The sequence below is a fragment of the Tachypleus tridentatus genome, chromosome 9 (genome assembly GCF_004210375.1).
Source record: "Tachypleus tridentatus isolate NWPU-2018 chromosome 9, ASM421037v1, whole genome shotgun sequence".
In the NCBI taxonomy this organism is placed as follows: domain Eukaryota; kingdom Metazoa; phylum Arthropoda; class Merostomata; order Xiphosura; family Limulidae; genus Tachypleus; species Tachypleus tridentatus.
In genome coordinates, this window is record NC_134833.1 from 69826768 (window position 1) to 69851452 (window position 24685).

A 24685-nucleotide genomic window follows, 5' to 3' on the forward strand; every position below is an offset into this window, starting at 1 on the left:
ACGTCTATGCACTTGTCCATCGTACAACCTATCATTGTGGTATAAAGAAAGCTGCCAAAATGTGACTATATCACAGGTTTCAAAACCGTTTCCTGTAATGAAAGACACACAGGATGATAAAAATCAATCACCATCCATGACGACATATAAATTAGAATGAAAACCTCGATACTTCCACTGTATCAATGTGTCCATTTGTATTTACTGAAGAAGAACTGAGTAGAGAGCCCTTATGTTTTCGACCATGTCTTTTGTCTTTATTTTCTTTAGTAGAAAAAGGTCTGTAGACCTCCATGGATTCTGCCTTGGGTCGAATGTGCAGATATCTGTCGGTAAATGAAGATTTCAGTGACTGAGGGTGTGAATAAATGTGTGTATCTCGGGGTTGAAGAAGAGAAAACGCCAGAAGCCTTTCAACAAAAACTCCTCGTGACGAATTTAAAGTAACATGGGGAGTACTCTCAATAGGTATATCCCCAATTGCTTTTGAATGCAAGAGGAGTTCACTGTGTTTAGGAGTAGAAGTTTCCACCAATATGTCACCAGAGCGAAGCTTTTTTGACTGATTTAGGAGAACCAGTAAGTCCCTTTAGTCCCTTCTGAATGAAAAAGGGAATTTGTTTTGTTTGTTTGGAAATTTCGCACAAAACTACTCGAGGGCTATCTGTGCTAGCCGTCCCTAATTTAGCAGTGTAAGACTAGAGGGAAGGCAGCTAGTCATCACCACCTACCGCCAACTCTTGGGCTACTCTTTACCAACGAATAGTGGGATTGACCGTCACATTATACACCCCCACGGCTGGGAGGGTGAGCATGTTTAGCGCGACGCAGGCGCGAACCCGCGACCCTCGGATTACGAGTCGCACGCCTTACGCGCTAGGCCATGCCGGGCCTATTAATGCAAGAAAGCGCATACGGAGGCCGAATCAGTCATTGTGCCAGCGTAAGCAATCATTGTTTGGCGGGCGCGAACCCGCGACCCTCGAAAAAAGGGAAACATTTGCCATAGAGATTTCTCTGATAAAGAATTTAATATCAGAAAATGAGGCACAGATGTTGAAGAAGCTGAAAATTGCTGTTCAGAATGTTCAAGACGTGGTCGTTTACCTGCGGCCTGTTTTCACTATTTTACTTTTCATTTTAATGGGAGGATAAATAATAAATAAAGAATATTTCGGTGCCCAGTGGCTGGATTGTACCATTTGACACACACTTATTTTCCACCATCATCACCGAACTCAAATATCTACCCACCATGGAGCCCTACGAATGGACACACTACAATGTCAATCAAAGACGTTGCACCAACACTAGGGTTTCGTAAGCGCTATACTCAAACACCAGCATCAGACACGACGTCCAAAACACACATAAAAACGTCCAACACTGGTACTTGGTTGACCCTAGGGAGGCCTTGGGGAGGCCGCCCGTCTACAGTAATTCAAAACCAAAGTAGTATGTTAGGGTTGGACGCCTCAACCATCAGGATTCTCTTCCCTTCACGGGTCGCCACGCACAGCAAACACGTGGATGGATGTTTAGATCCCAGAAAAGGTAAACTAAAAGAACAGAACCTTCTCTGGGAGGTCCCCTCACCATGTACAGGAATCCTCACCAAGGGGAGTAGAGGTAAGAGACCAATCAGATCTAGTATTGTTGTGTTTATTAGTTAGTAAAGATAAGAGACCGATCAGATCTAGTATTGTTGTGTTTATTAAATGCTCTGTTTCTTTCTTATGATTTCATCAGTTGCTCCTATGGTCAACATTATCAGCTCTGATGACTGGAACAACACCTTGGTAAAAAAGGGACATGAAGTGGTTTTCGACTGTCAGATTCAAGCTAACCCCTGGGTGACAGCTGTTTACTGGATATTTGAACACAGGGAGCTTCGCTCTAACATATCATCAGGTATTATTATAAAAAACAACAATTTGGTCCTGCAGAAGGTCGACGCTGCCCAGAGAGGACATTACATTTGTAAGGCCGTTAACAGCGAAGGAATTGGAGAGAGCAAACCAGTTCGTCTTCGTATTGAATGTAAGATACAAGACGTAGTGTCTCTTGTTACAAAATAATTCTGTTTACGTGAAGCTGGATTGTACCATTTGACACACACCTATTTTCTACCATCATCACCGAACTCAAATATCTAATATTTTAAAATTATAATTTATTAACTTATAAAACACCACGTACATTATAATTAGTTGTATATCATACTGGTAAGTTAAACGTAATTTATTTTAACAATGAAAGCCACAGAAATTACACGTTTGTGAAATACTTATTTAACACTCCACTTTACAGACACAGGTAACGTTTGTTTGCCTTAATTATGTCCATTATCACAAATAGTGTACACATAAGTTTTCGTGTATCGATTTGTTGCTATCCAGATGTGTTTTGTTCTGACTTCAGATGCTCCGGTGTGTAAGCCAGACCAGCGAGTCCTCTATAGGACTGGTGTCCACGAGCCGGTGCAGGTGTTGTGCGAGGTCGATGCGGATCCTGAGCAGGTCAGATTTCGGTGGCTGTTTAACAACTCCTGTGGTAGCCGAGAAGTGCAGACCTTCCAGGAAGAGCTGACCAGGAGCACTGCGACTTTTATTCCCCAGAATCATGAAGACTATGGTACACTGACCTGCTGGGGAAGTAACAGAGCCGGGACACAAATTAAACCCTGTCTTTATAGAGTCAAAGCTGTAGGTAAAGTATACCCTAATTTATTATGTTACGGTCGTATTTAACACATAAGAGTAGCGAAACAAAAAAAAAATAAATTTTTACACCTCACTTATCTGTAAAGTTATTGTCATACCTTATTTCAAATACTTTTTCTCTTACCTTCAATATGGTTCATTCATTTTTACAGCAATCTAACCAGAATACATATAACAAGTGTTTAACTAGTGATAATAAAGTCGAAGATAATGTTTAGCCATTGACAGCAGGGAGAAGGGTAATGTTTAAACAGTGACAGTAAAAACAGTGATAATGTTTCAGTAAGGACCGTAAGTGTTTAATCAGTAACAGTAAGGACAGTAGTAATGTTTAATCAGTAACAGTAAGGACAATGCTAGTTTCTATGCGTTGTTAACAAAACATAGCTGGTAACGACAATAGTCAACAAGAAACCAGTCGGGACAGAGTCCTATTTAGCTAGTAACAACAGGATTTAAAAGGTGGCATTTGAGTATATCTAACAGTATCTGTTTAGCAGATACAAAAGTTAGTGCTTTGCTATTATGGACAGTGTTCAGCTAATGGAAACAGAAGGCCACTTTAATATCTTACTCTATGAAACGTATGTTCGACTTATTGTAGAGCTTCCAGCAATGCCTGCAAATTGCACCGTGAAAAATGTCACTACGAACAGCGTGGAGATTGGCTGTCTCGAAGGCTACAGCGGAGGTTCAAGTCAAGAATTTGTATTGGAAATACGGGAAGATAACATGGCGAAAAAATATAGAAAACTTACAGCCAAGAAACCACTGTTTTCAATCAAAGGGCTTTCAAACAGTAGAAGGTTTCAGGTTTATGTTTATGCAGTAAACGCAAAAGGAAAAAGTCCAGAATGGAAAAATATTATTACAACACTTTCTCCGTCAGTAGAAGATGAAGGTGAGTAATGAGATATTCTTGTTACACGGATCTTGTAGAATATCATTCGACACTGGTATTGATATATCAACTTTTTACTTATGTCTTTTTTGTTGTTTTTTAAAAGTATTTATCACTTGGATGTCTTCTTATTTTACATACAGGTTAATGTACAGGTTTTAAAGACAACCGAATTTTAAATATAAAGATACTTTGTTTGTTATATTAATATAACAGTTGGGGCAGCTTATACCCTAACAACTTTTGTCAGTATAGATTTAATCTGAGAAACTTAACTTGCAATAAAAGATCGATAGTTTAATAGTTCTTTCCAAGTAACTTTATCACAATTTTGTCTTTCAAAATAATGTAACAATTGCCAAGTTCTCATGTTTCAGCATGTGCGTTCATTTACTAATCGTTTTGGTTATTTTCGTCCAGTTCAACTTGAATCGTTTTAAAATTTCTTTCTTTTTTGCGACACAATCCCAGCAGTTGAGAAAGTCGTGTTCTGCCGTATGGTATGTCATAATTAAACGATAATTCTATCGCCCCATTGTGTTTTGGGGGAAAGGTTTAGTCATAAACACTTCAATAAACACTACTGATATCCGTTACTTTCCAGCAATCAGTGTGGTGTTCCTGTTGTATTACCACAGCAATTTTAACTGAAGATAATCCAAATAACAATTATATGTGTAAAAACGGCTGGTATGGGTTGAGAGAATTTTTTTATGTAGAGAAGCGAACAACGTTTCGACCTTCTTCGGTCATCGTCAGGTTCACAAAGAAAGAAAGAGGTAACTGACCGATAGCTGACCACATGTTTGAAGGGGGTTGTGTAATTGAGTGTAGGAATGTAGAGGGCGTGCTTAGATGTTTGATTATATTTATTAATACGAGGGCTGTTCAAAAAATACGCGGACTATTTGAATTGCGCGGCTCCAGTTGGTTCCAGGGGAATCCGCTTGGTGTCGCTAGGTTTGCACAGATCAGCTGATTACGACGCCATTTCCCGATTGCAGATATCTTCATTTGTGTATTAGCTACGCGGTTTTAAGTGAAGTGCGATTTTTTCGTTTGGCGGATTTCAGAATGAATGGCCTGAAGGAGCAACGACTTGCTGTGAAATTTTGTGTTAAACTTGGAAAATCTGCGACTGAAACTTTTGCTATGCTTAACACGGCTTACGATGATGTTGCTATGAAGCGTACGGCATGTTTCAAGTGGCATGAACGTTTTAAGGATGGTCGACAGTCCATTGAAGATGATGAGCGTCCTGGACGTTCTTCCACGTCAACTGACATCCCACACGTCGACAAAATCAACACCCTGGTACGGGTGTTGATCGACGTCTGACTGTCAGGGAGCTTGCTGAAGAGTGTGGAATATCAGTTGGATCTTGTTACGAGATTTTGACCGAAAAATTGACGATGCACCGCGTTGCTGTGAAATTCAGCCCTCAGAACTCGTGAGTTTTTGGCCAAACACTCGATCACTGTACTTCCCCACCCCCCGACTCACCTGACCTTGCTCCTTGCGATTTTGTCTTGTTCCCCAAAATCAAAAGACCCTTGAAAGGAAGAAGATTTGAGACGATTCCCGAGATTAAGGCAAATGCGACGAAGGAGCTGGAGGACATTACAAAAGAAGCGTACCAGGGCTGTTTCAACAAGTGAAAACACCGTTGGGATAAGTGTGTGCGTTGGGGAGGTGAGTACTTTGAAGGGGTCCCAGAACTGGAACTTCTAAATAAAGTACATTTTGTTTTATGACGTCAGTCCGCGTATTTTTTTTAACAGACCTCGTATAGGTATAAAGGTGTTCCTTTGTATTGGGTTATTTTGGGTTTAAGTTGTTGTATAAGTAAGACTTCTTTAATTTTTCGTTTGTTTATGTTTGTTTCTTTATTTAGTATTTGAGTGTTTTCTATGGTTATGTTGTGTTTATTTGACTTGCAGTGTTCGAAAACGTGTGAAGGTGACTTTTTATGTTCTTTGAATCTGGTTTCCATTTTTCTACTTGTTTCTTCAATATAAAAGTCGTGGCAGTTATCACATTATATTTTATAAATAATGTTGGTGTGGTGTTTGTCAGTGCAGTTTTTACATAGTATAGATCTCAGTTTTGTGCCGGGTTTTTGAATAAATTTGGTATTAACTGGAATGTCATATTTTGTTACTAGTTTTTGCCAAATGTTGGTTATTTTTCTGCTGCTGTCGGGAATATATGGTATGCAGCAGTATATGGTTTCGTGATAAGTTAATTCGTGGGATATGTTTACTTTTGTTACTTGATTTTGCTTTATGTCTAGGTGTGTGCGTATCATGTTTTCTACGGTTTGTGGGGGAAACTTATTGATGTTGATAAAGTATTGTTTTATTTTGTCTAATTCGTCATTAATTTTATCTGTTGAGCATACTTTTATGGCTGTGTTTATTTGGTTTCTTAATATGTTGACTTTTTGTTTTGTTTCATGTGCTGAGTCCCAAGGAATGTATAGTCCAGTATGGGTGATTTTTCGGTAGATTTCTGTTTTAAATTGTGTGTCGGTACTTCTAATTTTCAGGTTAAGAAATGATATTTGATTGCTTTCTTCCTGTTCACATGTGAAGTTAATGTTGGGATGTATAGAGTTAATGTGATTGAAAAAATTAAGTGTGTGTTCTGTAGATGTGAATCCCGCAACCGTGTTATCTATATATCTGTACCAGTATAGTGGTGGATGTAATGCTGTGTTAATTGCTTGTGTTTCAACTTGTGTCATAAAAATATTGGCTAGAACTGGTGATACTGGGTTGCCCATGTTTAGGCCATTTGTTTGTATATAGTTGTGGTTGTTGAACATGAAGTTTGTCTTCATCGTGGTGAATTCTATGAGGGTTGCAAATTGGTTGCTGGGGATGTCTATTGATGGGTTAGGGTCTCGGATATAGAGTTCTAAGGCTATCTTGCAGGCTTCAGCGGTTGGGACTTCTGTAAAGAGGTATATATCATCGGAACTGGCCATTAAGGCTTTATAATTAAGTTGATTAAGATTAGACTTGAAATTAAAGGAGTCTTTGATGAATGAGCTGGCTGATGTTACATATTTGGAGAATGCCCATGTTATGTATTTACCAATATTGTAATTAAACGATTAATATGTGGACATTATTAGTCGTAATGGACAATCTGGTTTATGAGGTTTGGGGATGCCGTATATTTGTGGTGTGCGTGAGTCGGTCTTGCTGAGGTAGGAATAAAGTGTTTCTGAAATTGTGTTGGTTTTTTTTAATTTTTAGTAGTATTTTGGTTAGTTTCGTTTCGTGTGTTTTTGTTGGATTTGTGTGTATTGGTTTAAATTTGTTTGTGTCTGATAGGATGTTCATTTTTTTGATGTATACATTCGTGTTTATTATGACAACAGAGTTTCCTTCACACGTTTTCGAACACTGCAAATCAAATAAACACAACATAACCAGAAAAAACACCCAAATACTAAATAAAGAAACAAACGCAAAATTAAAGAAGCCTCACTTACAAAACAACTCAAGCTGAAAATAAACCAATACAAAATAACACCTTTATACCTATATTAATAAATATAATCAAACATCTAAGCACGCTCTTTACATTCCTACACTTAATTACACAACCCCCTTCAAGCATGTGGTAAGCTTTCGGTCAGTTACCTCTTTCTTTCTTTGTGAACCTGACGATGACCGAAGAAGGTCGAAACGTTGTTCGCTCCTCCACGTAAAAAATTCTCTTAATCCATACCAGCCGTTTTTACTTATATATTTTCTCTACAAGTGGGTTTTCTCGTCATCAAGGACAAATAACAATTACATAATCTCTCTAGGTTTTCATGGTTCATTGGCCATATCTTTCAGTAATCGTACCTTCCTGTGTTGTAGGTAGCGACTTGAAACAGGAGGACTAACAGTGTGGCACTGACTCTCTGTTTGATGTTACTGTATATAAATCCATCACTAGTTTCCCCTTTCACAAAAGAAGATTTTATAATCTTCTGGTGTTAAGACTTCTTTCGAATCCAATGATCATGTAAGAAAACTTGTGCCAATAATAAACTAAAACAACTCTTATTAAAGTTCAGGTTAAGGAACCGACCGTAAAGAATCTTTTAGATGGAAAATTTTATAAAACACTGGGTTGTAGATAGACGTCAGTTGGAAAATCTATCAAGTTAATGATATAACTTCACTGCAATCGAACAGGTTGGTTAAGTAATAACAATTTATTAACTTAGGTCACTTCTATCAAATATGTGTCTTAGCTTTCCATTATAAAAATATTCTTAGATACAATTCAAAAAATTATTTCTTTTTCTAAGAAATATTCAACCAGTGCTTAGTGTTGTAGAATTGTTTAAATTTCGGTTTATTTTTATTTAAGTCGTTTTCTCAATTTCAATCTCAGTATGAAGCTTTATAGAGCTAAATATTTCATCAACAACACAACTTATTGCTATATATCTTAACTGCCTCAACATCATGGTTAAATATCGTCCAACTAAAATATTGAACCAACAGTACAATTGATTGTTGTGTATTTTTTACTGTCTTGACGACCTAGTTCAATGTTGACCAACTGAAATGTTTACCAGACTTAAACATTTGGTGCTATATTTTGCAGATGCCTTCACGCACGCGCTCTACTCCATCCCCAGTGACTAAATATCAAGTCTTGATAGCCGTGATGGACAAAACACAGCTAGCCTCTTGTGTAGCTTTGCGCTTAGCGACAACCAAAGAAATTCACATTTTACATATGTCTGGAATAACAAAAGAAAATGTCAAACAAGTTTATGCAAGTTAGACGAAAGTTTAATAAAACGAAAATGTTAAAATTTATTTCAGAATGAACAAAGTAGTAATTTTCGTTCCAGTTTTACAAACAACTTACCTTTCGTGTAACTGTAAAGCAACTGTAACATTAGTTTTATATTTTAGCGATTATTTTCGTACAGGATCATCCGGTCTCTGGAACACACAAATCCGACCAATCCTAGTGACAGGAGCAGCAGGGATTCTATTTGTGTTGGCGTTTATCGTGTTCTTTGTTAAGTTACAGTTACGAATTCGACGAGGGAAAAGACACTCAGGTGTGTAACAGTAACTAAAACTACACCAAGAGTTTAGTTTCATAATTCAGTCATACTTGATACTCACGAAACGTCGCTCATTTTCAACATACAGAGTAGTTACACTGTTGTTTCATTGGACGTAATTTAACTGCTACCTGTTACTGTGAAACAAACTATGATTAATTTCATTTCAGTTGTTTTCGTAATAATTTTCTTTAACACCATCGGTATAGTATATTTTGCGTCACCCTCTATTTAAAAAACTAACACCTAATATCAGAACTTTAAATCGAACCTTTTTCTAAAAGATACAAACAATAATAATTGGGTGTGCGCATGTGTAAAATGGTGTTATGGAAACACCTGTTGAAGATACTTCCTGCATACCATAATGTATATTATAGCAGTTAATATTAAATTGGAAATATAATACTCGTGAGGAACGATTGGTTTGGAATTAGTTGGAATTGAGACCCGACATGTCCAGGTGATTAGAGCTCTTGACTTGCAGTCTGAAGGTTCCAGGATCGAATCCCTGTCCTACCAAAAATTCTCGCCCTTTCGGCGGTAGGGGACGTTATAATGTGCCGGTAAATCTTACTATTCATTGGTCAAAGAATAAAAGTTGGTGATGACTAACTGTCTTTTTTCTAATCTTTCACCGCTAAATTATGGACGGCTAGTGCAGATGGCCTATGTGTAGCTTTAGGCAAAATTCATATCAAACCAATTGGAAGTGAAATGTGTTATGGTGTAGAAGACTTATTCCTCGAGAAGTGGTTTGCTGCTTCTGTTGTATAGATATGCGAGTAGATGTCAAACTGGTTCCAGTTTGGAGCAATACATTAAAGTTTCATTCTTTCTTGTCTGAATGTGATAAAAAACTCTAACTCTAACCGTTTCTTCATTACAGGAAAACCTTTTGCTCAAGCCGACACCATGTAAGTTGATAGAAGTTTTTTCTATCTGTAAATTATGGCTTTTGCCACCTTCAATAAACATCACAAACTATTGCTTGCATGTTTTGTTTTTTTTACCTCATTTAAGAGAAAACAAAAATAATAATCAATTTGTTATGAAGGACTTTCCCTTAAGTAATACTTGAACTTTAAAACAACAATGTTAAAAACATCTTCCCTTTAATATCAATCAAAACAAGATAACCACGTAAAACTGACCTTATTTGAATACTATTCAAAGTAATAAATAGCTACATAAAATAACTCATCTTGAGTACTACCCTATGTAAGGATATGACTACACAGAACACCAAGCTGCTTTAAGTAACACTCAAAGTAAATAAACAATTACATTAAGCTGCAACGTCTATTGAGTGCCACTCAAAATAAAAACACAACTACAAACTTCACTTAACTACCACGCTGCGAGCCACACTGAATTCCTTGTACTTAATTACTTATACACTAATCAGTTGATTAAAATATGTAACAAAATTTAATATTTTTGCTGAAATCACACACAACTACTCTTTTATGGCTTGTATTTTGAAGAAATTCTTCAAAATTGTGCTTTATTAAATATTATTATTATGTTTTGCGTACTTTGACTTTATTTCACAATGAAAATAAATTAATCAGTTTTAAACGTTTTGTTTAATCCGATACTGTTTTACTTAATTAGCCGTTAGATTTAATACAGTACAAAACAACTTGATTGAGACATCTTAACGAGAAATGGAGTTTGCTGATTTGTTGTTTACGTGATATGATTGAGATATATTAACCAAAAATGGTGTGATTTACTGAATTGTTTCATAGAAAAAATTATTGTTCTATTTCATACCAACAATGGTGCGATTTATTGGTATCTTGAGCCAAAGTATCTCCAATTACACTGTCTCATCCCACAGAATTCCATGGAATAAACAATATTTTCGGAAATTACACATAGGGGACCATAGGCGATAAACACTTGTGTGCTTCCATAGTTTTTATTTAAATTATCTGGGAAAGAATGAAGATAATATTGAGAAGAAATATTATATCTACATAACAATAATTTATGTTCCAGGAAAACAACTGGATTATTAACTAGATATTTTGTTAGGATGGTGAAGTGAAGACAATGTCTAGAATATCAAATACCAACAACGTATACTTGCATAGTAAATGTCACATAAACTAAAATAGTTCAATATACTTTGCATACTGCTATCTAAAACGTAGAATTCAACACTACGAAGGTGATACTTATCTCTGAAACTGTATTATGTAAAAAGCAGTACACAAACAGGGATGTATATAACATATTCACTGTAAACTACCAAGACTCTCTTCAACAGAATAACATATGAAATAATTTAATTTATAATAAAAAACTTTGTACTTTACATTTCTTGAGAAGACGAGCTACTGACGAAAATGATATTTTGTTTAGACACGAGAATAACAGTCAAAAAGCAAGTGAAGAACCGTACAGCCCAGTATCTATAGTAGAAGACGAAAGAGGGCCAGATATAATTCCAGGCAAGTTTTCTAGTAACTATAAAAGTCAGAACTAACAGAAATCTGCCATTGCTATTGGAGAACCTCTTAATGGAAGTATTATAATATTAACATTTATGGTGTGTGTATGTGTTGTCAGTCAAATACGGATTTACAGCAAGACTTGGCATATTTAAAACTGACACAGGCATACCAGGTGAAATACCTTGATATGTTATGCAACAATGTTAAATATGTCACAGGTTTAGCAGCTGAAATACCTGTATATATATATATATATATATATATATATTCTGTAACAAGTTTAAAATTGTTCTTGTTGAATTTCGCGCAAAGCTAGCCGTCTTTAATTTAGCAGTATAAGACTAGAGGGAAGGCAGCGAATCATCACCACCCACCCCAACTCTTGGGCTACTCTTTTACTAACGAATAGTAGAATTACCCGTCACATTATATAACACCCTAACGGCTGAAAAGGCTAGCATATTTGATGTGCCAAGGATTCGAACCCGCAACCATAAAATTACGAGTGAAACGACTTAACCCACCTAGCCATGGCGGGCCCCAACAAGTTTAATATTGATATAGGATTAGCATTTATTTAAGTTATTAAGCAATATCAAAATAGTAGCAGTTAGTAATTTAAGAACTGTAGTACTTAATACAACGTTTCCATATAATTCAAGCACCGAAAAACAAAATTATTGAATTCCTAAGCGAAAAACCGACCATTTAAAATATTGGTTACAATATATTATCCACGTATATGCTAATAATAGACTAAAAAGGTCGTAATATTTGTGGTATAATAATTCAAACAATTCTAAAACAACAACTTTCTAAACTACTTTCTTATGATTTGAGTTCAACAAAAACACATTCATGAATACGTAAAACCAGGTGAAAGGATATGCGCGACATAAAATGTTTGTGTTCTGTATTATGTGACTTCGCTATTAGTGTTCGATATTTTAGTTGACAGTGTTCGGTGTTAATATGGCTTACTTAGGTAGTAGTGCTTGAGGTTATGTGGTTATTAATAGCAGTATTCTACGTTACGTAGCTTGTTCATATAGAGATGTTTCAGTTTATGTGGCATACGTAGGTGGAACTATCCGTTGATACGTCTAATTTCGTCACTTCCTTTCATCTCGAGTAAGAACATTAACAGCGTATCGTGCAAATTAAATTATAAAAAAATAATTATAAATATCTATATTTTAAGTTAGTGACGTTTAGAACATGTTTAGCAACTACATATTTGTTACAGCAGCCATTCGACACTGTAATGTCTTTAGAGAGACTTTCAGCCTGAAAATATATAAAAACTATTTTCAAAGGAATAAAAACTGCTACAGAATGAGAGTAAAGCTGAAGAACGCAACGTTTTAACGATAAAGAATTCACTGTTTTCCTTTGAAAGGAAAAACTCATACACCCAAAAAAAAACTGACACTACACAAGTTAAACCACCAGTTATACTGACAAAATGAAGGTTATGGTTACGAAACACAACACTTTAGTTCACGAAAGTCTTTATGAAGCTGAGCGTATCTCGTAATACAGTTTCTACCTTAATAAGCATTAATTAAAACGCTTCACAATCTTCAAGAACTATTTTCTTGAAAGTGATAATTGGAATTGTCAGATACTTCTTATATACCCCCAATGCATATATAATGAATTTTTGAACATGTAATCATGAAAACAAACATTTATGTAATATTGAGAAATATTGGAGATTCAAAGAATTCAGACTGAGGGTGAATGAAAGACTTCCAATAAACTTCGTTCTTAGTAAAAACGGGGTACTCCCGTTTTTCCCCACAGCAAATTCTGAGGCATTTGGATTTTTAGATCCCAGCTACCTTGTGGCCTTGAACAGGGGACGTTAGATGTGTTGTTGGTTTGCCGCTTCTTTTCGTTCTTCTACGAGTCAGCCTGGACTACTCCAGCTCTGCTGCCTTCATTCGACCAGCCTTTTCGTTGCTTTTCTCTGAAACTACTTTCAATATGCCAACTTCATAAACATCCGATATACTACAACATTAAGAGAAATTAAATACAATCTCTTATAGCATTAAAATTATATCGTAAGCGGGTCGAAGGGGGATATAAATATTCAAACACCCCAGTCGGGAAGTTCATCTTCCTTTAAAAACTAAATACCTGCCACGAAATTTTCTTTCTTTCTTAGTAAAAATTAGCTTACATTTGCCACTTGAGATATACTGTATACAAACTATAACCACCGAATTTTTATAGGTAATTTGGCAGAACTACGCATTATAAATGAAAGCGAGACGGTTGTACTGGGTGACGTTGTAAGATGGACGAGTCCTCTAGCGGGAATTAGCCCAAGGAGCTACTCACAAGACAGCGCTGCCCAAAGCCATGACTCGGTAAGTTGATGTACGTAACAGAGGGAAAGAAGTTTGTATAGTAAAATAAACATCATGTTGAAGTACTTAAGGTACTAGAAAGAAATTTGTATAGTAAAATAAACATCATGTTGACGTACTTAACGTAGTAGAAAGAAGTTTGCATAGTGAAATAAACATCATGTTGACGTACTTAACGTAGTAGAAAGAAGTTTGCACAGTGAAATAAACATCATGTTGACGTACTTAACGTAGTAGAAAAAAGTTTGTATAGTAAAATAAACATCGTGTTGACGTACTTAAAGTAGCAGAAAGAAGTTTGTATAGTAAAATAAACATCGTGTTGACGTACTTAACGTAGTAGAAAGAAGTTTGTATAGTAAAATAAACATCACGTTGACGTACTTAAAGTAGCAGAAAGAAGTTTGTATAGTAAAATAAACATCGTGTTGACGTACTTAACGTAGTAGAAAGAAGTTTGTATAGTAAAATAAACATCATGTTAAAGTACTTAAGGTACTAGAAAGAAATTTGTATAGTAAAATAAACATCATGTTGACGTACTTAACGTAATAGAAAGAAGTTTGTATAGTAAAATAAACATCATGTTGACGTACTTAACGTAGTAGAAAGAAGTTTGTATAGTAAAATAAACATCATGTTGAAGTACTTAAGGTACTAGAAAGAAATTTGTATAGTAAAATAAACATCATGTTGACGTACTTAACGTAGTAGAAAGAAGTTTGCATAGTAAAATAAACATCACGTTGACGTACTTAAAGTAGCAGAAAGAAGTTTGTATAGTAAAATAAACATCGTGTTGATATACTTAACACAGTAGAAAGAAGTGTGTATAGTAAAATAAACATCGTGTTGACGTACTTAACGTAGTAGAAAGAAGTGTGTATAGTAAAATAAACATCGTGTTGACGTACTTAAAGTAGCAGAAAGAAGTTTGTATAGTAAAATAAACATCGTGTTGACGTACTTAACGTAGTAGAAAGAAGTTTGTATAGTAAAATAAACATCACGTTGACGTACTTAAAGTAGCAGAAAGAAGTTTGCATAGTAAAATAAACATCGTGTTGATATACTTAACACAGTAGAAAGAAGTTTGCATAGTAAAATAAGCATCGTGTTGACGTACTTAAAGTAGCAGAAAGAAGTTTGCATAGTAAAATAAACATCGTGTTGATATACTTAACACAGTAGAAAGAAGTTTGTATAGTAAAATAAACATCACGTTGACGTACTTAAAGTAGCAGAAAGAAGTTTGTATAGTAAAATAAACATCGTGTTGACGTACTTAACGTAGTAGAAAGAAGTTTGTATAGTAAAATAAACATCACGTTGACGTACTTAAAGTAGCAGAAAGAAGTTTGCATAGTAAAATAAACATCGTGTTGATATACTTAACACAGTAGAAAGAAGTTTGCATAGTAAAATAAGCATCGTGTTGACGTACTTAAAGTAGCAGAAAGAAGTTTGCATAGTAAAATAAACATCGTGTTGATATACTTAACACAGTAGAGAGAAGTTTGTATAGTAAAATAAACATCATGTTGACGTACTTAACACAGTAGAAAGAAGTTTGTATAGTAAAATAAATAGTTTAAAGTGGATAGAAACATTTTCCTCAAAAACTTAGAACATTTTACACAGAAATGTTTCTATCTTCAAGTCGAACATTAAAGTAACAGTACAAAACAGTATAATGAGTGAGATTTCTCCAACATGCATTTGGTTTCAAAATATATTTTACGAAGTAATTTTAAATACATAAGCATTAAAATTTGGTTTGGGTCTTAATTATTAAATCTTCTGTTATGTTTCGTGTATTAACACTGAAGTTTTGTTTTTGGACTAGTGTTTATCTTATGCTCGTTATGCACGTGAATGAGTAGAGGTCCAGTGTGAGCCTCGGTTCCGTTATTTGCTGTTCCAAGTTATTTCATAATCTCGTGAACATATAATTTTGAAGACTTAGCAAACTGAAGTTTTCTTATTGACGTTTTTGGCAGCAAATACATTTGAAAATATTTACTTTTTAACGTTAAGTTCCTTGTAAGTTACATGTTATTTAGAAAATTAAATATTTTTTCACATCGCAGGACTTATCACGCCCTTCTCAGTCACGGGAGCCTTTCAGACAAAACCATGGGCCCCTTTTGGAAGAAGACACTGAATTATGGGTAAAAACGTTAACTACGTCACCATTGTTGACTAGGAGTATTAGCCCTGATCGAGCTGCAGAAATAAGAAACACCGAAGTGTGATCTTTTGATAGGTAAAAACTGTTAGAATGATAATTTTGTGTCTGTATTATGTTTAACCTGAGAGTCCAGTATTCACATTCCATCTATGTTTTGACAGAAGTTTGTGTGAATTATCTTGCTTATAGTGTCAAGAGAGGTTTCTACTTTAGCTGCAATGAATAAACTATTTCAACTTCATTATCGCCAGTGAGCGACTGTTAGCAGGTCGTAGAACTATTCATCCCCTTCTTTTACCGATATAGATATCTCTTCCTTCGAAAAGATCAAATTTTGTACTAGGTTTTATCGAATAGATGATAATTACGTTGCAAAGTTTGTTTGTTTTTGAATTTCGCGCAAAGCTACATGAGGGCTATCTGTGCTAGCTGTCCCTATTTTAGCAGTGTAAGACTAGAGGGAACACAGCTAGTCGTCACCACCCACTGACAACTCTTGGGCTACTATTTTACTAACGAATAGTGGGATTGATCGTCACATTATAACGCCCCCACGGCTGAAAGGGCGAGCATATCTGGTGCGACAGGAATTCAAACTCACGACCTTCAGATTACGAGTCGAACGCCTTAACCCATCTGGCCATGACAGGCCTACGTCGCAAAGAACTCTAATGTAATCTTTACATATTCATGTCGTAAAGATTTCTAGTTTATTTCTCATAAAAATGGTAAATTTATTGGCTTCATCTAAACTTGCAACTCACCAATCATCAAATCGCAACAAATGGATGCAGAGTTTTAACTACAAAATGATAGGCCGTGAGCAAAAATATTATGTATATTCATTCAGTGGGTCTACAGGGTCATTTGGGTGGTAAAGAGAAAAACAACGGGGTATACACATTATTACAATACTGGAATGATTGGGGAAAAGCGTTTGAGTATACACATAATTACAATAGACAGTGAACAACTGTTCTCTGTCGATTCCTTTATTCAGTGGTCTATTGGAGTTTATTCGAACGTTAACAAGAATCTTTTTTCTTCTATGGTTTTACCAAAAGTATTAATAGAGATCTAGTATTCGTAGATGATTAATTATACATATAATGATATCCATTTGTTATTTTAAGTATTTCGAAGTACAGTAAAAACTTTATTGCCTGTTATTTACCGAAACTATGAAGTGCCGGTTAAACAAAAATTAATATTACCAAATCACTTTCCTTACGACCTTTCACAGGAAAATGTTTCACACTCTCGTAATGATTTAAATAACAGTATTTTACATCATTTTTCCACAGAAAAAGTTTTCATACCTTGTTAATGATCTAAACTACTGTATTTCTATACTAGAGGTGACCAAACTTGCTTAACGTGAGTCACATACGATAAACTTCAGATGTTTGATGAGAGCCGCAAGACATGAACAAATATTACACACGCGTTTTTATTGTTACATGCATATTTTGATACATAAATGTTATATAAATATTAAGAAATGCGTGTACGTAATAATATTTATTCATGTATGTAGTTTTTAAACTGTTAATTTGTACTAGTTTCAATAATCACAAAGTACACACATATGTATACACCAAATCATTTCAAAATCCTGGCTGATTATTGTTTTAACTATATTGAGCATATTTAATACGGTAGTGAGCTATGGAAATATATAAGAAAAATATACAAATTTGTATTTCATTAACATAAAATGAGACTGTCAAAAATAAAAATAAAAGGGATAAAAACAGATATTTTTAATGATATTTATTTGCCTTAGTAAATATCTGGTCAAAACATGGAAAAAAATCTGTAAAACAATAAAATTAGATATTTTAATCAGATACCACCTTACAAAACTTTAGTCTTATCATAATATTTTTTGACACAAACAGACGTTGTGAATCGTTGAAATTCCGGCTGATATGTTGTCAAGACTGTACGAATTAGCTTTGTTAGATGTTGATTTGTAAGGACTGCACGATGCTTCGACTTCACAAACTTCACTGCAGAGTGAACTGGAACTTGCTTTCAGAACTCAATTGTAGAATGGGATTTATGGATCATCTTTAAACCCAGGTCTTCCTGTAGTTCAATTAGTTCCATTTCCACAGCGCATGATTCTGTAACCAAAGGTTGGATAATTGGACAACCATCACTGATCACATCAACCATAAATAGATTTGCAAGAAAAGTGAAGAAGAACGTCATCTTCTGCAAGTCCTTAAACTTGTATAGGAAATTATCAAGCAGTCTTTGTAATTTATCTTTGTATTCTTCCAGTTTGTGGTCTTTTATTTCAATATCAGGTAATGTATTTACCCTCCTTTTGATATTGAGAAAGTAACTGAAGTTTCTTGACAATATGTCTCTTTGGAAAAGTCGTATTTTATTCTGAAAGCTGAAAATTGTCTGAGTAAGATCAGAAATAATCTTATCCTTCCCCTGGAGTGCCAAGTTGAGAGTTTATAGATGATTCATTATATCAGTAAGGAACGGTAGATCTTGCATTCGTTCATCATTTCCTAGTTGAGGATATAATCTTTTCTTTTCTTCAAAAAAGTAATAATAGGTTCCAACAGATCCATAAACCTATTTAAGACATTGCTAGTTGACAGCCATCTCACAACGCAGTAGAAAGAAACATCACTGGGTTTACCTTCAAGCTCCAGTTCTTCAATAAAATTTTTAAACTGTCAGTGGGTATTCCCACTTAAACGTATGAAATTGACAATTTCAAGAACAAATTTCATAACATTTACATACTTGAAGTATCTGGCTGCCAGGTGTTCACGATAAATAATGCAATGAACAGGGAGAAACTCTGGAAAGCTGGTATCACTTTTCATAAGTGAAATTAATTTTGAATTTTTCCCTACCATTGCAGGTGCTCCATCTGTTGCAACATGACGAGCTTATCCAGTTGAATACCAACATTTGTTAAGGCTCTGTCAAGCGCATATTTAATGTCAACACCACGAGTTGTTTCTTTTAGTGCCACTAAGTCCAACATCTCTTCTTTCACAATTATATCAGAGGAAACTTTACGAACAAATATCACTAGTTGTGGGTTGTCTTGTATGTCTGTCGATTAGTCAAGGGCTAAGCGGAATGCAAGGGAATTCTTTAAATCATTTTGCATTTTGCCTGCAACATTAGCACTGACATGGGAGATACGTCTCTCTGGTGTTTGTGATATTAGTCACTGAAGTTTTGTGTTATTTGGATCTAGCACTGCAACAACTTTAGCTGTATTCTACTTAACAAATTCGCCATCAGAATATGGACGTTTAGCACCCAGCAATATTCCATGATAAAAACTAACTTCAGACGTTGTATCAACTTTCTTACTGAACGTTGTCAACAGTGTCTGCTGGTTATATTTAGTGATTATTTTAACACAATTTGTTTTCCGTAATTCTGATTTAGGTGGATAATGAGACGAAAAGTTTTTTGTGATTTGTTTCACAGTGGCGTTTCATGTTTTTGGCTTTGTAATGACTGATTAACACATTGCAGATAACACACAAAGATTTATCTCCTCTAACGGTGAATGCAAAATCTTCTTCCCACTCTGGCTTAAAATTTTTGTTTTCATCTTCATACTTTCCTTCTTACAATTTGACGACGCCATCTTCCTTTACAAAATTTTCACAGCCACTTCTAAAAAACTAAAGTGAAAAGAAACGATAAACTCCAACACGCGCAACACAACCACCTCTACAGCGCTCAGTATCACACTAACACTCCGCTAATTTAACTGCCCGCAATACAGCCACACACGCAACAATCACGCAATCGCAGGCCACGTCCACTAAAACTAATATTGTCAGCACCGGCTTGTACGATTACTGATTCTCCAGCACAATTCCTCTGTAATCCTTGCTGATCCGAAATTTCTTTAATCCATGACTCATATCTAGCATTAAAACTAGGATTTAAATTCTTAAATATATTTGCTCATCATGAACATTAAATTTATATTTTAATCTAGTGGACTTTCAGTTTATATCCGGTAAATAATTATAAAGCTTGACAATTTTTATTTCCCTTTTTACAGTCATCTGAAAAGTTAGGACACCCTATGAAAGCCTGTGTATTTGTGTAACATTTTTGGACATATAGATATTTAATCTCAATTTTAACAATGCTGAGATATTATAGGAATATAACTAAACAATTAAAACTGAAGAAAAGACTTTTCAAGATCTTCTGTAAATGTAATTCTACAAAAATGCATATTATAACCGAGGAAAAAGTTACGACACCCTATCCCGTAATACCTAGGTTACCCCCTTTGACTGAAATAACTGCAGTGAGATACTTCATGTAGCCATCTACCAGTCTCTGACATTAGTCTGAAGAAAATTTGCCCCACTCCTCAATGCAGAATTCTGTCAGCTGTGATATGTTTGAGGGGTTTCTTGCATGTACAGCCTGTTTCAAATCACCTTACAGTATCTCAATGGGATTAAGATTTGGGCTTTGACTCGGTCACTCCAGGACTCTCCATTTCTTAGTTTTCAGCCAGTCCTTGGTGGATTTACTGGATGTTTTGGGTCATTGTCATGGTGCTCACTCTCACTTTAACAGTCAGGGCACACCAAACTAAATGTCTGAGGTTTAAATAGAACAAGCCTCATTGAAAATGCTGAGTAACAATCTTCTAATCATGTGCATCTGGTGTGATACACCTGTATGTGAGTTGAGCCATTTTAAGTAGGAATAAATGGGGGTGTACTAACTGTTTCCTCAGTTAGAATATGCATTTTTGTAGAATTACATTTACAGAAGATCTTGAAAAGTCTTTTCTTCCGTTTTAATTGTTTTGTTATATTCCTATAATCTCTCAGTATTTAAAATATTAAGAATAAATATCTATATATCCAAAAATGTTATAAAAATACACAGGCTTTCATAGGGTGTCCTAACTTTTTCACATGACTGTATATTAATTGTGATGCAAAAAGGAGCTCAGCCAACATATTTCCGCGAGCTTCATATTATATGTCAATGAGCTGCATGTGATTCGCGAGCCTAGGTTTGGCCACCCCTGTTCTATAATATCCTTTTACGGCAAAAGTGTTCACACCTTATTAATTATCTAAATTACTGTATTTCTGCATCATCTTTTTTATTGGAAAATTTTCACACCCTGTTAAAGAACTAAAGTAGAATATTTCTGCATCATCCTTAACAATAACAATCTCAAACCACAATAAATCTTTTACAAAACTTTAAACAATATAAAAACATTTATGGGTTGTGTATTTTAAATCAGTTTCTTAGCAGACACGGCTAAAAACTGAAGTTAACCATGGAAAGGAAGGTACACGAGGTGACAGCATTAATACAAAAGTAGCATTTGTGTTTGGAAAATTTTGAAATTTCCAATACAAGAAATTTCCAGATGTGACGATGACGAATAACAAGGAATTTACTGTAATATTTTTAGCTACATAATAAATACTTTATTAGTATTTTTGCTTGTTTATAGTTAAGCACAAAGCTACACAATGGACTAACTGTACTCTGCCCATCACGGGTACCGAAACCCAGCTTCTAGCTTTGTATTATTATATTACTGTTTTTAGTCAATACACAGCAAACTCTAAACTAATGATCATCTTACCGTGCTAATAACGGTTTGTTCTTTGATATTTCACCCTTTTTAACACCAGCGTTAGATATGAACATCATGCTAAAAACCATGTTTCGATACCCGTGAAGGACATAGCACATATAGCTCATAGTGTAGCTTTTTCCTTAAGTACAAAGTTTGATTTGTTTTTTATTTTAATTCCAAGTCTTCCTTGTTATTTTTATTGTAAATTAACACTTCAAATTTACGATTTTTTTTAGAATATCTAAATAAATGGATTTCCCACCTGGTGCACGTGTTTTGTACCCAACAGCCCTCATGCCGAAAGACAAGATATGGATACTTACAAGAAAAAAACGATATAAGTGGTTTAGTCGTTTTGTTTCCTTGTCAGAGTAGCAGGCGTTGACGGAATTTAAAAAAAAAAAGAATCAGACAATATATTTTAATCTGGACAGAAAAAGGCACGACTCTAACAAAAGTCTAGAGATTATCCACTCCGATACATCAGAATTTCCATCCTTTTTTACCTGACTCCTGACACATTACCTGCCCTGTGGCTTCCCACCAATACTAGACGGCATGTGCATCTACTTTACATATCTTACTTATTACATAACTTTGAACTTCTTATGACCGGCCAGTTAGATACCTAATACAATAAACTTTGTCCTTTTTAGTGACCTTCTTATGACTGGCTAGTTAGATACCTAACTAGTACAATAAACTTTAGCCATGTTTGAGAGACATCACAGTGGCCTTCTTTTGATTGGCCAGTTACATACTTTACTGGTAAAATTGATAACAGTTACCGTAGTAACATTTTTTTTTCTGTGGTAGACGTACATCCGAGTTTAATGAGATTTTTAACTTTGCCAATAACAACATTTGATGAGAAGGTTATATATATATCGTTTCTATTAATGGCGTAAATGTATGCATTATCAGTCAGCGTAGTGTCTGTATATTCCTTATAAATCTAAATATTTTAAGACTCATCGTATTGATTAAAATAATTCACTGTTCATACTTTTCTATTCACGTGATAACTCATAACCATTAAAGAGTGTTTGTTGAACTTGAAAACTATAGAGAAGTTTTTTTTTTATTATTTATTCAAACGGAAACACTAAATCAAACAGTTTTTCCCTGACGTCATAAATCTGTATACAACGATCGGTTTTTAACCCCAACGTTAACAGCCATTTTTTTTCGGAATATTTGAAGGTTGACTTCACTACACTACTAATTCTGTTTATGTGTTAACTTCGTTCTTTCTGTTGCTTGTTTAATAAATGTTGTTTTGTATAAAGATGCGGTAAATGCATGATAATATTTTTCTAAGCTTTCAAAGGTTCTTTTAATAGATTCGTTTCAATTATTTAAAAGAAAATAGTTTCTATGAAAATAAATTTATTTTGCGTTTTAAAATATGGAAAAGGATAAATATAAGTATACAGAGATCGTAGCTAACATTTTAAGTGTTGTAACTAAAAGACGTTAGAAGGGGTATTCTATGAGACCAGGAAGGTAGCATGACGTCATAGTTCCACAAAGTAGCACCAGAGGATGATATGTCCAAAGTGGGCTACTAAACTGGATCACATAATTTGTTTGGCATTATCAAATATTTATTATGTGGTTCGCGAGTGAGCCACCAGAGGATGTTGAATGTTATGCTGTATCATATTATTCATAACTTTTATATTATCCTGTGGAGTGTTTACCGTCGTTTAATAAGCAAAAAGTTCAAATGGTATCGTCTGAATCACGTGAACCAAAAGTAGTAAAATATGTTGAAGCAAAAAAGATGTTTTACGATTTAACATGATCTGTATATTCCCGTTTTTATTCTGAATGTGTAAAGCTGATACTTCAGATTCTTGCTTGTTATAATATTTGTATTGAACAATTTTAATATATATATAATGCTTCTTATATGCGAGTTCTGATGTTTCATAATTCAAAATAAATGATCTACAGGAAATCGTAGAAGTTGAGATGTATTGTTGAACGCTACAACGAAACAAACTTGTGGATGTATATGGTTAGTTCACTTTGCTCATACACTCTAAAATCTGAACTCGTTTACTAAGAAAAAAAGTTTGGCAAACTATAATATTAATGTTACTGTATAAAGTTGGAGCAAAACGGTTAGAGTACAGGGTGTCTGAAAAGAATGGAACCACAGATACTTTAACGAATGTTATAGGATGTGTTACACATGTTGTTCTCTTAATTCAAAACAAGTTTGGATTAACAGGAGGATAAGTCGACGTCATGTCTTAACAGCGCCATAATCGGTCACATTCTAAACTTAAGAAAAGATATAAATCACATATGGTTCCAAACTTATCGGACACCTTATAGTAAATGGATATTAATACGATATACAGGATGGACATCTAGTGTTCGAATGTGTTAGGTTAGCACGAAGAAACAGTTTTCCCAAGGCTATCATGGGGGTATGTTAAAAAAAGTTATGGTAAAACATTATCAGACACTTTGGTTGTTATTATAAATTCAATACAAAGATCCACTTACGTTTGGACTAAAACTTTAGTGTTTTATATGATAAATAACCAGATTTTCCATGTTTTATGCCAACATGGAAAGACAGTCCTCTGAGCAGACTAAGTTTAACTAGTATACTTATAACAATAGAGCATGCTACAGAAGTATTTAAACTGGAATATTAGTTGCACATACTCAAAATTAAAACGGAAATGTAAGTCACGCCACGTGTGGTCGTAATACTCATTTTCCATTGGACGTATTGCATTAGTTTTAATTTATATGAATATGTAGAGTTTGAGTAAACAAGCAACAGTAATTCTTAACAAACATAAAAGCTGAATATAATACTCTTCCAAGTTCTAAAAGTAAAACGTTATCTGGATCAAGTTTCGCAGTTGAAGTTTGATGATCGTGAATTTTCAAACGAGATACAACAACCAAATGGTTAATCCAACTGGCGCTTTAAATATGTAGTTACATATTGATATATGTTGTATGTGATTTCCCTTTTGATTTAATTGTTATCAAAGAACTAAGAAAAAACAAAGATACTTGGGTTACATTTCGCGCAAAGATACACCAGGGTTATTTGTTCTAGCCGTCCCTAATTTAACAGTGTAAGACTAGAGGGAAGGCAGCTACTCATCACTACCCACCGCCAACTCTTGGGCTACTCTTTTACCAAGAGATAGTAGGATTGATCGTCACATTATGTCACCGTCATAGCTGAAAGGGCAAGTACGTTTGGTGATTAAATTCTAACCCGTGACCACCAATGTTGTGAGTCGAGTGTTTTAACCTTTGCATTGA

At 34.8% G+C, this 24685-nt stretch overlaps 1 protein-coding gene and 1 long non-coding RNA gene across 2 annotated transcripts in view; both read left to right on the top strand.

Annotated features, from left to right (window-relative positions):
- The window catches only part of LOC143227131 (neural cell adhesion molecule 1-like), a 34341-nt gene extending 23128 nt beyond the window's left edge, over positions 1 to 11213 (top strand). Inside the window, exons 6-11 of the mRNA XM_076458640.1 lie at positions 1750 to 2040; positions 2422 to 2709; positions 3328 to 3624; positions 8576 to 8710; positions 9606 to 9633; positions 11090 to 11213. Coding sequence (XP_076314755.1) covers positions 1750 to 2040; positions 2422 to 2709; positions 3328 to 3624; positions 8576 to 8710; positions 9606 to 9633; positions 11090 to 11213 — 1163 coding nt within the window. The remainder of the gene's footprint in view (positions 1 to 1749; positions 2041 to 2421; positions 2710 to 3327; positions 3625 to 8575; positions 8711 to 9605; positions 9634 to 11089) is intronic.
- A 1690-nt stretch (positions 11214 to 12903) lies between these two features.
- Positions 12904 to 22473, top strand: LOC143225442 (uncharacterized). The gene is made up of 3 exons (XR_013013854.1): positions 12904 to 13559; positions 15650 to 15825; positions 21619 to 22473. It is a non-coding gene; the product is annotated as an uncharacterized LOC143225442 (long non-coding RNA).
- Positions 22474 to 24685: the final 2212 nt, after the last annotated feature.